A 12,930-nucleotide genomic window follows, 5' to 3' on the forward strand; every position below is an offset into this window, starting at 1 on the left:
ATAAAGGAAAGGATGACTTCCAGATTTCTGCTTGAGCAAGTGAAAAGAATCCAGAAATAATTTACAAACAGCCCACCAGAATACTTGTCTTGCCAATCCCATTGAACAGAATGGCTTCACTATCCAGGGAAGTCTCTTCAGGTAATCAGAGGTTCACAGATAGGATGGTGAGGATGGGGAGAGGAGTCTAATTAGCTAGGATGAGAAAAGTAAAGTGTACAGTTCACACACAGTGCAGTTTGGCCCACACACCATCTTCCTGAATCCCTGATCTCCTAGGTCTGCAAAGCCTCCTGATCAGTGGGGAGTCAACCTGTGACCTTCATCCATCCCTTCTCTATTGTATCACATCCCCCTTCTGATGCTTTCTAGAGCGACCAATAGCCTATGAGCCACCTCAGATGCTATGTGTGGTTTTGACCAATGTGGGTCCCTCTGAGGCAGCAAACTTTTAAAATTATTACCTTGGACCTATCAGGAAAAACTTGAATTAGAAGCAAATCCATCCAGAGTCATTAACCAAGAGTACTGGCTTTATGCTATTTGGTTTGATAGATCAGCCTGGTGGACAACTGCATTACCAGGCAGTTGGCACCCAAATCACCTGTAGGAAAGAATAGAGCTTACAACTCAATTAGCAGCAAAGACACTTTTGGAACAAAGGCAGCCTTTTCTACCACTACATGTAAATATTGCTTTGATATTGTAATTTTTCTTGTAGTTGATCCAATAAACCCTCTTTCTTCAGGGTGGTTGTTATCATTTGGGAAGCCCATAAGGAGTAGAATCTTCCTACATATTATATCGCAGTGGAATTCATCAATCAGTTGCTAGTCCTGGCAAGGACTTCCTCAAGACCCTTCTTCAACAGGATTGTTCTAATACATTCCCAGGAAGAGCATATAGGATGAGAAAAGAAAAGGATGGAGGATTGAACTCTGGGAATGCCAGCAGAGGCAAGCCAGCAGAGGAAGAAAAGGCCAAGAGGAAAGCTGAGAAGAAACAGAGAGTAAGAGACGATCAGGAGAGAGTAATGTCACAGAGGAAATCCAAGGGAGGAAAGACTCAAGGAGGAATACATGGTCCACAGCATCAAATGCAGCAAAGATTTCCAACAAGGTCAAGGCAAAAATGTATCCTTTGGCTGATGCCTTGTCTGCGTCCCCCTCCTGACTGTGTAAAGTAGCAGGCCTTGGGGGCAGGGACTGTCCGATTCATCTTTTTATCCATTGCCTGACACACTGCCCTGAACATAGGAGGTACTAAATGCATGGATGGAAGAAGCATGAGTTGGACCTTTTCTGGGAGTCCTTGGACACAAGCTAGAGGCTTCCCTGCAACAGAGCAGATGGGAGAAGAGAAGAAAGAGGAGACTTAAGTTCTCCTTTCTCAATAGAGAGGAGGAAGTTAACCTTGAGTATCCAGCAGAGTTGCTGGATAACTGTTTAGACACCTCTAGCCTCCCTGACATGATGCAGGGATGGCCCCATAGGTGACACATGGACTGAATAAGGCCCAGAACTGAGACTCTGGCCTTGTCCTCACCCCTCAGACTGAAGGAGGAACAGCCAATCCCATGAGGAGAACCATCCAGACATCTTCCAGGTTGGAAGAGAAAGCTCAAGACACTCCTTGGAAGTGGACCCCACAGCCCTGGTGCCTGGCCCCTACCTTAGTTCCCAGCCCCAGCCAACCTCAAGTGCTAGGTGGACCCTGATCTAAGGGGCCCAGGTTCATCCCCTGCTTCCCTTTCTAGCTGTTGAGGCTGGGGAAGGAACCTGAGGCAGTTCAACTGAACCGCAGGGGCCTGGTGCCTATTGGGAGCCACTCTATGGCCTGGCCTCCCAGTGCAAAGCTTGTCCATCTACTCTTCTACCCATGAAAGCCCCACAGAGCAAGGGGCCACCAGGTCAGGAGGGGCTGACCCTAAACCAGGAGAGGCCATGGGCCAGAGTATGGGTATCCTTTCAGGCCCCTTCCGGAGTGAACCCAAGAGATGGGTTGAGTCCATACTCATGGTCACTGGGAGGCGTCTAGTATTATACCCATTTTATGGAAGAAGTCACTGAGGCTAAGATATGGAAGCTCAGAATGAGGGCCCCCTGGTAGAGTCTGAGGCTATTTTTTTGAGCCTAAAACAAACAAACTTTCAAGCTCAGGTGGGTTGGAAACGTAGAGGAGGAAAAGGGTCTCATCTGAGACCCAGTTGCCTATAGTCCAGGCCAATCCCCAGTCAAATGGTTGTCAGTAAGTTTGGAGCCTAAAGCTTTGGTCAGCTTATGACCTGAAAAGAACAAACCACTGCAACCTCCACCCAGATGACATTCGCTGGCCTAGATGGTGTAGATACCCAGGGGACTTAGCCAGCAGGACCCCACAAGGGCTGTGTGATATTTTGCAAATGAGTTTCATGGTGCCAGCTCCCCGAATCAGGCCTTCTCCCCTTTCCCCAGCTTGCCTCAGGTGAGTGAAAACACTCTGTTTTCATTCCACTTATGCCTAACTCATAGCAACCAAAGACTTGTCTTCTGGAGTGATGCTCCCTGAACCCCCTGGACCTACAATTTGAGGGCCCCCGCGGCCCTCTGTGGCAGCACCGGGCCAACCCACTTTGCACAAACATAGGCGCCTTCAGCCCTATTTTCCCAATGTCCTGGGGCCAAGCTGTGGTCAGTTATTAGCAGGTGGGGGCACAGTCCCTGCTCTGCCTCTTACGTGCTGGGTAGACACAGGGGTTCCTTTCTCTACTTTTGTTCCTCTGTTTCCCTCTCTGTCTCAGTAGTCTGGAAGAAGTCAGTTTATGACCGGGGTTCAGGAATCACCTGTGCAGAAGTGAGGTCTGTCCCTGAGCCCTCCCCTCCCTTGTCTCCCGCAGCCTGTTTAAGAGCCTCAAAAGAGAGGTTACGAGCTTCTCAACTCAAAGAAGAAGTGAGATTGTTCCACAACCAGGGCCCTTTGATTCAAGCGAGGAAGCACTCTGGCTTTATTGGAAGGAAAACCAGGAGAAGGAGCCGGGCCAGACTCACATCAGCAGGACTGTCAGTGAAGGCAGCCCAGGAGGCTGTTTACTTTCTGGGGCTGGGGAAGGGCCTTGGCCACATTCAATTTCTCCACGTCTCTGTAGCAGTACAAATTGGGGCCTTGGACGAGGTACAAGCCGAGACCATTGGCGGAACACAAGTTGGGGCCCAGAGACTTTTCCGTACACAGGGCCGCGTCAACCTTTTCATGGGGCCAAGGAAGCTCTGTCCACGTGGCTTGAGCTCCTAACTTCAGGTCCAGCCACCACAGCTGCCGTCCTAGGAAGAAACACCGGACATAACGTGGCTTCCACATCATGGGGATCCTGACCTGGCTCTTCTCATGCCCTGACGGGGATCTGTGCCATGGAGAAGTAGCAGAACAAGCCACCCCTCAGCACCCGACACCCCTCACCTGCCATGACATGGAGCCGAGAAGACCCAGGACAGGTAAAGGCTGCATCCACAGTATCAAGGTTGATCCCATGAGGGCTCCCGAATTCCTTCTCCAGCCGCTTTGGATAACCATCTGCTAGGGTATAGCCTCCCTTTGTCAGGAAGATATATACCTGGGTGCCCTGGAGGACAAAGGACATTAATCAGCACAGAGCTGGGTATTTTCCCAGTCTGCACCTCAAGCGTCTCTCCCAACACACACCTGGATCAGATAGAGCTTATCATCCCAGGAAAAGGCACTATCCACTGTTGAAGGACCATGGGGCCACAGGTGCTCAATGGGCCAGCTGTGCCACCCGTCCCGGCTGCTGTCCAGACGCCAGTAGTGGGATCCTGTGGGGTAGCAGAGGTACCTCTAGTACTGGTGGTAAAAGGCCAGGCAGTGAAGAGGCAAGTGACAGAGGCAGGGGTGAGTCTCGAGAGGGAGGAAGGAATGCATCCAGAGGCCAAGAGGGAAGAGGCCATGTGAGGAGTTGAGCAAGACTTGGTTGGCAAAGTTGGCATTGTGACCTAATTGGAATTGGAGTCAGTAGGGGCCTGACTTGCCAGGTAAGGCCAACGTCATGGGGTTCAGTGGGGTCTCCTTATGCATCTCAGATGTCTGTGTGCAAAGATGCTACAATGAGACAGTGGCCAGAAGTTAAAAGGGAAGCACTGCAGCAAGCTTCCACTGGGCGTTCTCACGCTGGCTGTGTTCTCTAATCCCTTGAGATGGTAGGAGACGGAGGGAGTAGCCAGACCAGCACCCTAATTTTCCTCTCCCTTTTTCATAACAACTTATCAAAGGAATTGTCTGAACACTCATTTACCTTTCTTCCTCAGCCCACTTCACTTACATTCCTGTTTCCCTCTTCCATTGAGATTTCTCTTTTCAAGGTCACCAGTACCCTCCAACTTGCCAAATCTAATGTCTTCATCTTACTCTACCTCTCAGTGGCATTTGACTGCTCACAGCTCCCTTGTTTAAATATCTTTTTTGGATCTTGGCTCTGTGATTCCAGACTCTTCCAGTGTTCTTCTTATCTTTCCGACTTCCTCTTCAGCCTGATATCTATTATTGGAATCCCCCAGTTTGGACCTCTGCTCTATCTACACTCACTCTCTTGGTGATTTCACCTAGTCCAGGGCTTTAAACACCATCTATATACTGATGACTTTTGATCTGTTCTCTTTGGATCTGATGGACTTCTTCGAGTGTCAGGCTCAAACTCAGCTGCCTACCTGACCTGTCCATTTGGGACCATTAGACACCAAAACCCTAATGTGTCCAAACTTATTTCTGCCCCCACCAAACACACACACACACACACACACACACACCTCCTTCCCTAGTCTTTCCCAATTTTAGAAAAAGGAACCACCAGTCACCTAGTTTCCCAGTCCCCAAAAGCCAAGTCATTCTTGAAACCTCTCTTTTCCCTTCCCCATTCCGATCAATATCCAAGGCATTGGTTAAATGCTATGGGCCCGACTTCCAGAATACATCATGGTGACTCCTCACCACCTCTGCTGCTGTTATGCCAGTCCAAGCTGTCATCACCTCTAATCCAGACAGCTGCAAGAACTCCTTGCTGGATTCCCTGCTTACACAATTGTACCTCTGTGACTTATATTCCACAAGAAGCCAGGATGATCTTTTAAAAAAAATAAGCCACGGACTTCCCTGGTAGCACAGTGGTTAAGAATCCACCTGCCAGTGCAGGGGAGATGGGTTCAAGCCCTGGTCCGGGAAGATCCCACATGCCGCGGAGCAACTAAGCCCGTGCGCCACAACTACTGAGCCTGCGCTCTAGAGCCCGCGAGCCACACCTACTGAAGCCTGCGCACCCTAGGACCCATGCTCCTCAACAAGAGAAGCCACTGCAGTGAGAAGCCCACGCACCGCAACGAAGAGTAGCCCCCGCTCGCCACAACTAGAGAAAGCCAGCGCACAGCAATGAAGACCCAACGCAGCCATAAATAAATTAAATAAATAATAATTAATTTAAAAAGAAAAAAAGACAGATCCTTAAAAAAAAATAAGCCAGAACATATCACAGCTTTGATCAAGAACCCTTCCCGGCTTCCTTTTACAGTTGAAAATCCTTACCAGGCCCATGTAATCTGGCCCCTGCCTCCCTCTTTTCAAGCCACTTACCTGCTCCTTCTCAACGTGTCAGCCACACTGGCCTCCTTTCTTGACCCCTCAAAGTATTTGCTGTCTACCCTCCCTAAAATGCTTCTCCTCCAGTGCTTTATGTGGCTAATTCCTTTTGATCACTGAAATCTCAGCTCAAAAATCATCTCTTCAGAGAAGGGGCCCCTAATTCTCTTCACCTCTATCCCATTATCCTGTCTTATTTTCTTCACAGCTTTTTGGGGACACAACATTTTTTATTTTCTATTTTAAAACATCAACGACTCATAAATTCATTTATTCTAGCTTCAAATGGTATTTGAGAATAAGAAGCATTCTGATGTTCCCAGAACACATCACAGCTATTAACACTGCCTGAAAGTATTCTCTTTCATTTTCTCTTTTTTACTGTCCTCTCTCCATCTAGCAGGCTCTCTGAGGGCAGGTGTCTCATCTGCCATGTTCACGACTGTATCTCAGTGCCTAGAAAAATGCCCAGTGCCTATCAGGTGCTTGATATTTTTTGGTGCTCGAAAAATAGCTGGTATTCCCAATGCAGCCACAAGTTCTCTTTATGGGTATTAACTGTGCAAGTCACAGTAACTACATATCCACCTTCCCCTCCTACTGAAACTACCCTGCTCGTGAGCCCTATTTAGAGAATCAGAGCTGTGCTGCATTTTGTGCAGAGAAAGTAAGTGCTGAGCCCCCAATCCATTAGAAGTCGATGCAGAGGCCGACCAGCAGCCACTTTAATGTGGTCTGGAATAAAAATACGGGCTGAGCCAGTCCCATCCTCTCTCTGGAAATCCAAGTAGGAAAAAGAGAGCCGAGGCAGTTATCAGTCAGATCTGAGGCTAAAAGATCCTGACTAGAGAGAAAGTAGAGAGGGCATGATGGTCCCTGTGCGAGCCGAAGTAGTGACAAAACAGAAAGAATGGATTAGCAACTAGGAGGTAGTGACAAGAGATTTATCAATAAGGGAGAGGAGAGGACCAGCCCTGTGCTGAGTGGCTGGGTCACACTGGTGTTTTCACCAAGATAGTGAGTTCCCACCTCAGCTGGGTATTTTTAACATTAACAATATTCTCTCAAGAGCTATAGAACATCTCTAATACTCTTGATTTAGGAATTCAGCTGCATTCTATGTATGGACACATGGTCTTGAGGTTCCATGATCTCTCCATGGCTGGGTGTTCTCTCTACATCTCTGTGTGGTCCGTGTGGCCCTATTTTCTTAGTGTCTCTATCTCCATGTCTCTCTATGTCTATTTATCTCTCTATCTCTATAACCATTGCTATTTCACTTTGTGTATGTGTCCTCCCCATGGTGCCTTGCTCTCACCACAGCTGCATGTTGTCCTGATATTTATGTGTTCTTACTCTGGCATATATTCTCAGCATAGGTCTACCTTTTCACTACAGGTGTGTGTTTCATCACAGATGCATGTTCTCATTACAGCATGCATTCCTGCTGTGGGGATATGCTCTCCTTGCGGCTGTGTATTTTTCATTGTAGCTTCGTAGTCATACCTGATCAGATTTATTCAGGGATTAGGAGCAAGAAAGGATTTTCACTCTTCTGTATTCTCACCACTATTTTACATTTGTGTCTGATCATACATATATTTTAAGCTGAGTGTAATGTGGTAGGTCACTCCTTCTCCTGGAGCTGTCCTCAAGTATAGATCAAGACTTATCACTACCTGTCTGACTAGCCCTAGAACATCCTTAGGTATCATTAGATGGCTTTTTAATGGCACAGGTCTGGGGAGAGGAGTTTCTCCTGGTCACTCAGAGGAGAAATCTCTTCAGGCTGGTGAAACTATTGCCTAAAGGTCTAAGGGACTGAACACTTCTTGGCTGGTTCTCAGCAATGGGAACATCTCATCCCCAGGTAATGCTGTGCCCAGAGGCCTGGACATAAGAACCAGGCACCTGGAACAAGATGGAGCTCCTGATGATAAGCTCAAGGTGGGGAGGGCCAGAGGACCCTGCAAGACATGCAAGAGCAAAGAGAATATGAGGAGTCATAGGGTCCAAGAGGTTCAGAGAAGGCACAGATCTGGGAACCGATGGTACTGGGAGGTAGACAGGTGAAGTTAGAGGCCTCAGCGATGAGAGACAGGTTGAACCATATGCATCGGACAAAATGAGGGGTGAAAAGGGGCATGATAGGGTGTAAGGATGGGGGCCGATGGGACAAAATATGGGGCACAATGATGAAAATGGAGGAAATGCGCCAGAGATGGGAGACACACATGAAAGATGGGAGGTATGGAGGGCAGAGATGGGGAAGTTGGAGGGCATCTCTTACCACTGAAGGCATAGGCGGCACCATGTTTGTCAGACAGCAGTGCAGACAAGACTAGATCTGGGCTACAGCGTTTATCCCCATGGTGGGTCTCATTCCTGTGTGCATGGCCTTGGGGGAGAAATAGGTGAGGGGGAACACAGGAAGGCAAGAGGTCAGAATGAGTTCCGAGGTGGAAGAGATGGCTGGGGTTATTAGGGGTGCAGGTTGTCCCCATATGAGGACAGCTGGGAAGAGCCAGAATGGAAGTGGAGCTAGGGCAAGGGTCAAGGTGTCATTCCACAGGGTGAAGGTAGGAGCTGGGTTATATGGGGTCCGCGAACTCAGGGAAGGTGGACAAATTCCAGGAGGTCCCAGGGCTTGGGCTTTCTCACCTCTGCCAGGGCAGGGCATAAAGTAGTCTCGGACATCCAGAGGGTATTTAGGATGCACCTCTCCCGTGGCAGGGTTGAAGCGCAGGAATTGGTTACCCCGGAAGCAGTAGTAGCGGCTGAGCCATCGCATGGCAGCAGAGCAGTTGCCAACAGCCTGCCAGGAACGTTCCTTTTTGGTTTTTGTAGTGAAGTCCCAGAACCACGTGTGGTTGCCTTTGTCCAATCAACCAACAAGCATCCAGTGAGGCCGAGCTGTGCCTTCCCTTGTGCTTGTACTGGCCCCAGGATGGACCAGATATGGCCCCCATCACGTGGAGCTCACAGCCCAGCAGGGAAACAGTTGAGGAAAGCAATCATACAATAAAATGGAGCAGCAAAGTACACATGATCAGCTCAGCAAGGGCGGTGGGTCGAGTCAGGGAAAACTTTCCAGAGAAGGTGATACTTAAACTAAAATCTGAAGGAGGAGTTACGAGGCAGACAAGATGGGGAGATGTAACTCTAGAAACAAAAGTCTAAAGCATGAAGCAAATTGGGTGTACAGGGAACAGCATAGCGTTTCTGGGGCTTCATATTCAAGGTAAGAGTTTGATGAGACTCAAGGCTGGAGGGTCAATAGGGACTTGGTCATGGAGAACCTTGTATGTAAAACTAAGGAACATAGATTTGTCCTAAGGGCCATGGGGGACAATGAGGGACTTTTAGCAGAATTACACCCGGTAACCTTCTCCAGGATGACTTCCCCTCCTTCCCCTACTTGACCTCTAGACCATAACTGGCTTCTCTACTCCTTCCCTTCCTCAGGAAACCATATAGTGGTTCCACCACCACCACCATCCCTACCACTACCTCTGTCACCACCAACCTACCACTACCCCAGCCTCTCTTATTCCAGCCTGGACTGACCTTGGAAGAAGAAGACACCCTCATGGCAACATTCTTCACTGTGACATTCCACAGCTGCATCCACTGGGGATGGGATTCCAGGAAACTCCTCTTGGAGCAACTTTGGATATTCCTTGTTCTTCTCAGGAGGGTATGCCCAGAGTCTGTCCCCCTGCATGCAAAAACATGCTATTTTTAGTATGCACGCCAGATACTGCCACTCTGCCGTCCCACACATCTTTGATCTGTTGCACTTACATAATATCCTTCTGCAGTCCCACACACTCTCAATCCATCTGTGGACAACAATGTGCTGTCCCCTTGCACAACTTCAGTTTGTGCAAATCCCATCACTCTTACTATACCACACACAACTGACTATGTACAACCAGATTCTCCCGTGGCACAATTATCTGCAATACCACTGGTTTTGGCAGGCACATCCACAAATAGTCATCCTGCAATCATCCATCCATTCATACATTCATTTGTTCATTTATTCACTCAAGAAACAGTTGCTGAATGACTTACCATATGCCAGGTATTGTGAGAGGCACTGGGGATAAAGGGGTGACAAGACTCTGTCTCTGCCTTCAAGCAGTTCACTGTACAAAAGCAGAAAGGATCCTGCAATCCTAGCCATGTGAGCCCCAAGGTGGAGGCATGTGAAGTGCACTGGGAATAAAGGGGGAATACCTAAGTCCTAGAGAATTCCTGGAAGGCTGCACAGAGCAGGAGGCATTTAGGCCAAGAGTTAAAAACTGAGCAGGAATATTCCAGGTAGACAAGTGTGGACTGGGCGTTATCAGCAGAGGGAGTAGCATGTACACAGCATGCTCATGTGGCTGGCACACAGTGAATGTGGTGGAGGAGGAGATAAACCTGTAAAGGTAACCAAGGTCGAGGTGTCAAGACCCAGGTGCACCTGGCTTGCAGGAATCAGCACGTGGTGGTGCAATTTGCTGAAACAGGGAACTCAGGAGGAGGGGTGGATTTGTACAGAAGATATTGAGCTCCGTTTGGGGGATGCTGAATCTGAGGTGCCTACGGAACATCTAAGTTGAAGATGTCAGCCTGGAAATCGGAAAGAGATGTCTGGAGCTCCGGGGAGAGATCCAGATCTGGGGTCCACAATGTGGAGAGAACTCAGAGCCATGGCATTGGTTGAGATCACCCAGGCAGGGTGTATGGAAGGGCTGGGAAGGATCCCCAAGAAACATTCAAGGAGTGGTCCAGGATGAGAAGCCTGAGAAGAACAGGAAAAGAGGCAGAAGGGAAAGCAAAGCTGGTAGTGAGGGCCACCCCGACCACACAGCATCTTTGTGCGAGTCAGGGGAAGGTGCCAGAAGGAGCAGACACAGGCTGGGCCAAGGCATGGGACTTGAGGAGCACAGTAGGCTGGATTTCATCCTCCACTTGCCCCTCGGCCAGGTACCATTGTGTTGTGAACAACCTGGCAACCATAGGAAGAAGACTTGATGCAGGGTCATGGAAGCAAGGGAAGAAATTTCCCGGAAGGAAAGGATGGCCGACAGATTGAGGAGTAGCAGAGAGGTGTGGACGCAGATTAGGACTGAAGAAGAGCCACTGGATGTTGTGCCTCCCAGGCCCGCGTGCACACAAACTCCCCTAGCCCGACCTTTCTCAGAAAAGGAAGGCATAGGGGGCGGAAACCTGGAACCTGTTGGTAAGGGCTCCATGCCAGGGCCACTTGGGGGAGGGTCTCTAGTGTTGATTCCAGCACTTTCTGGCCTGGCCCTGACCTTGGTCCAGCCGTACCTTGATCAGAAAGACTCTGTCGTGGCCATGGCGGAACGCAGCGTCCACAGGGCCGGAGATATCCTTCCACTGCTCTGAGATTAACTCCTGAGTCCAATTCGGACCCTTCCACACGAACTCCCCTGCAAAACGCACACTCACTGAAGGACCTGGAACAAACTTCTGGCCTACTGAGCTAGTTACAAAGAAGCTATGGGTGATACTCTCAGATAATTCCTATGATCTCCCATAGATGGATACACCCTCAGTGAAGGGGACCAAGTCTGAGGTCCCAAATGCCCCAATCCCAGCGCCTCCTACCTTTAAAAAACAGCATAGTCCCATGCTCATCCAGGGTGGCAGCATCAAAGCCCCAGCCATCCGAGCAGCGTTCTGGGAAGGAGGTGGGGAGATAGCAAATAAAAGACCAGTCAGGGGTGGGATAGGGAGGGTGGGAGGGAGGGAGACGCAAGAGGGAAGCGATATGGGAACATATGTATATGTATAGCTGATTCACTTTGTTATAAAGCAGAAGCTAACACACCATTGTAAAGCAATTATACTCCAATAAAGATGTAAAAAAAAAAAAAAAAAAAAAAAGACCAGTCAGATGATACAGTGCAGAGACACAGCTAGACAGATAGACTCAGGAAGTCAGGGTCTCACCGATCACATCTGGGTCCAACTTGGTTGCATTCCCATGTTCAGCTCCATGCCTAGGGGCATTAGCCCTAGAAAGAAGACACAGAGATGTCTGGCTCCACAGGGTCCAATCCCTCTCCTTTAGCTCCTGACCCCAGACTTGCCCCAGACCTAAAAACTGGCCCTAGCCCACTCTTAATCTGGAGCCCGATCCTCCTCCAGCCCCAGCTTCACTCACAGAGAAAGAGGATGGGCGTTAGCCAGAGACCAGCACAAGCCCAACAACCACAGTACAACTGGTGTTCCCAGTGCCCGAGCCATGATGAGCTGGAGAGGCCACAGGACAGCTCTGGGCACCTGGATGAGCCCCTATATAAGCATGGCAGCAGCACCACCCCACCTCCAAGCCTGCTGGGAATGAGATCTCTCAGGGCTATGCCAATATTGGCTGATTACATCAGTGCAAATAAGGTCAGGGTCTGGAGAGAAATGTGAGTCCAAGACTAACTCTTCCTGACAGGAGGGCCATCCCCCTTCAGTGACTTTTGAGCAGCGACTAGCCCAGCCCACTGGTGTTCATCTGTGACTCTCTTCACCTTGGTGATGGGTCTGAGTGCCCATAAGGTTGGGAAAGGGGGTAGATTGATTGAGGACCACCTTTCTGTGGTTGGATTTACCTCAACAATGCAGGAGGAGAGAAGAGGAAAGTAACATTTTTGTGTACTGTGCCATGCCCAGCTCTGAGACCCCTAAAGACACACATATACTTAGTAACCACACATATATACAAACACACTTAAAACTACTCAGAGAACAGCTTCTTCCAAGCTCCGTCAAGGGCCTTTTGGGGGCATCCCCAAGCCTCTTTAGCTTTGCACTTGATGGGTCAATAATATTTCACTGTTGCCAAAAGTCCAAGTTCCACCCTAGCCCCCACCCCCATTGACAAAGAGCTTTGCAAAAATCACCTGGGAGGGAAGGGCTGACAGTAATGGTGCAGGAAGAGGTGTCTCTCTTCCAGAGAGACCTACTAGTAATTAGACTTTCTCCATAGTTTCCACCTTAAGGGGAAAGTGTTTTGTTTACCTATCACAGAATAAATAGAACTGTACTGGGGTTTCACAATATTTACAGCTGATTCTTGCTTAAATGTTATCCTCTCAATGAAGCCTTTCTTGACCACCCCATCTAGCTATTTCAGACTCTCACTTGTTCCCTTTGTTACTTAATAAAACTTGAAATTATTTTGTCTGTCTGCTTATGCTTTTGCTTCTGCTTCTGCATGCTTGTGCTTTGTTTCTTTGCTTGTTTTGATTTGCCTGTTTTATGTACCATTACATTAAAAAAATTTTTTTTGCCACACCA

The 12,930-nt window shown here is 48.8% G+C and overlaps 1 protein-coding gene across 1 annotated transcript; it reads right to left on the bottom strand.

Annotated features, from left to right (window-relative positions):
• Positions 1-3,039: 3,039 nt before the first annotated feature.
• Positions 3,040-11,970, bottom strand: HPX (hemopexin; the record flags this gene model as incomplete). Its single annotated transcript, XM_079708908.1, has 10 exons — positions 11,804-11,970; positions 11,590-11,654; positions 11,245-11,316; positions 10,945-11,066; positions 9,187-9,337; positions 8,281-8,493; positions 7,910-8,017; positions 3,679-3,809; positions 3,436-3,598; positions 3,040-3,299 (listed from the first exon to the last, which is right to left on the bottom strand). The coding sequence occupies exons 1-10, from the start codon at positions 11,884-11,886 to the stop codon at positions 3,040-3,042; spliced, it is 1,368 nt and encodes a 455-aa protein (XP_079565034.1). The 5' UTR covers positions 11,887-11,970.
• Between the last annotated feature and the right edge of the window lie 960 nt (positions 11,971-12,930).

Source organism: Hyperoodon ampullatus (assembly GCF_949752795.1).
Source record: "Hyperoodon ampullatus genome assembly, chromosome: 7".
NCBI classification, from domain to species: Eukaryota; Metazoa; Chordata; class Mammalia; order Artiodactyla; family Ziphiidae; genus Hyperoodon; species Hyperoodon ampullatus.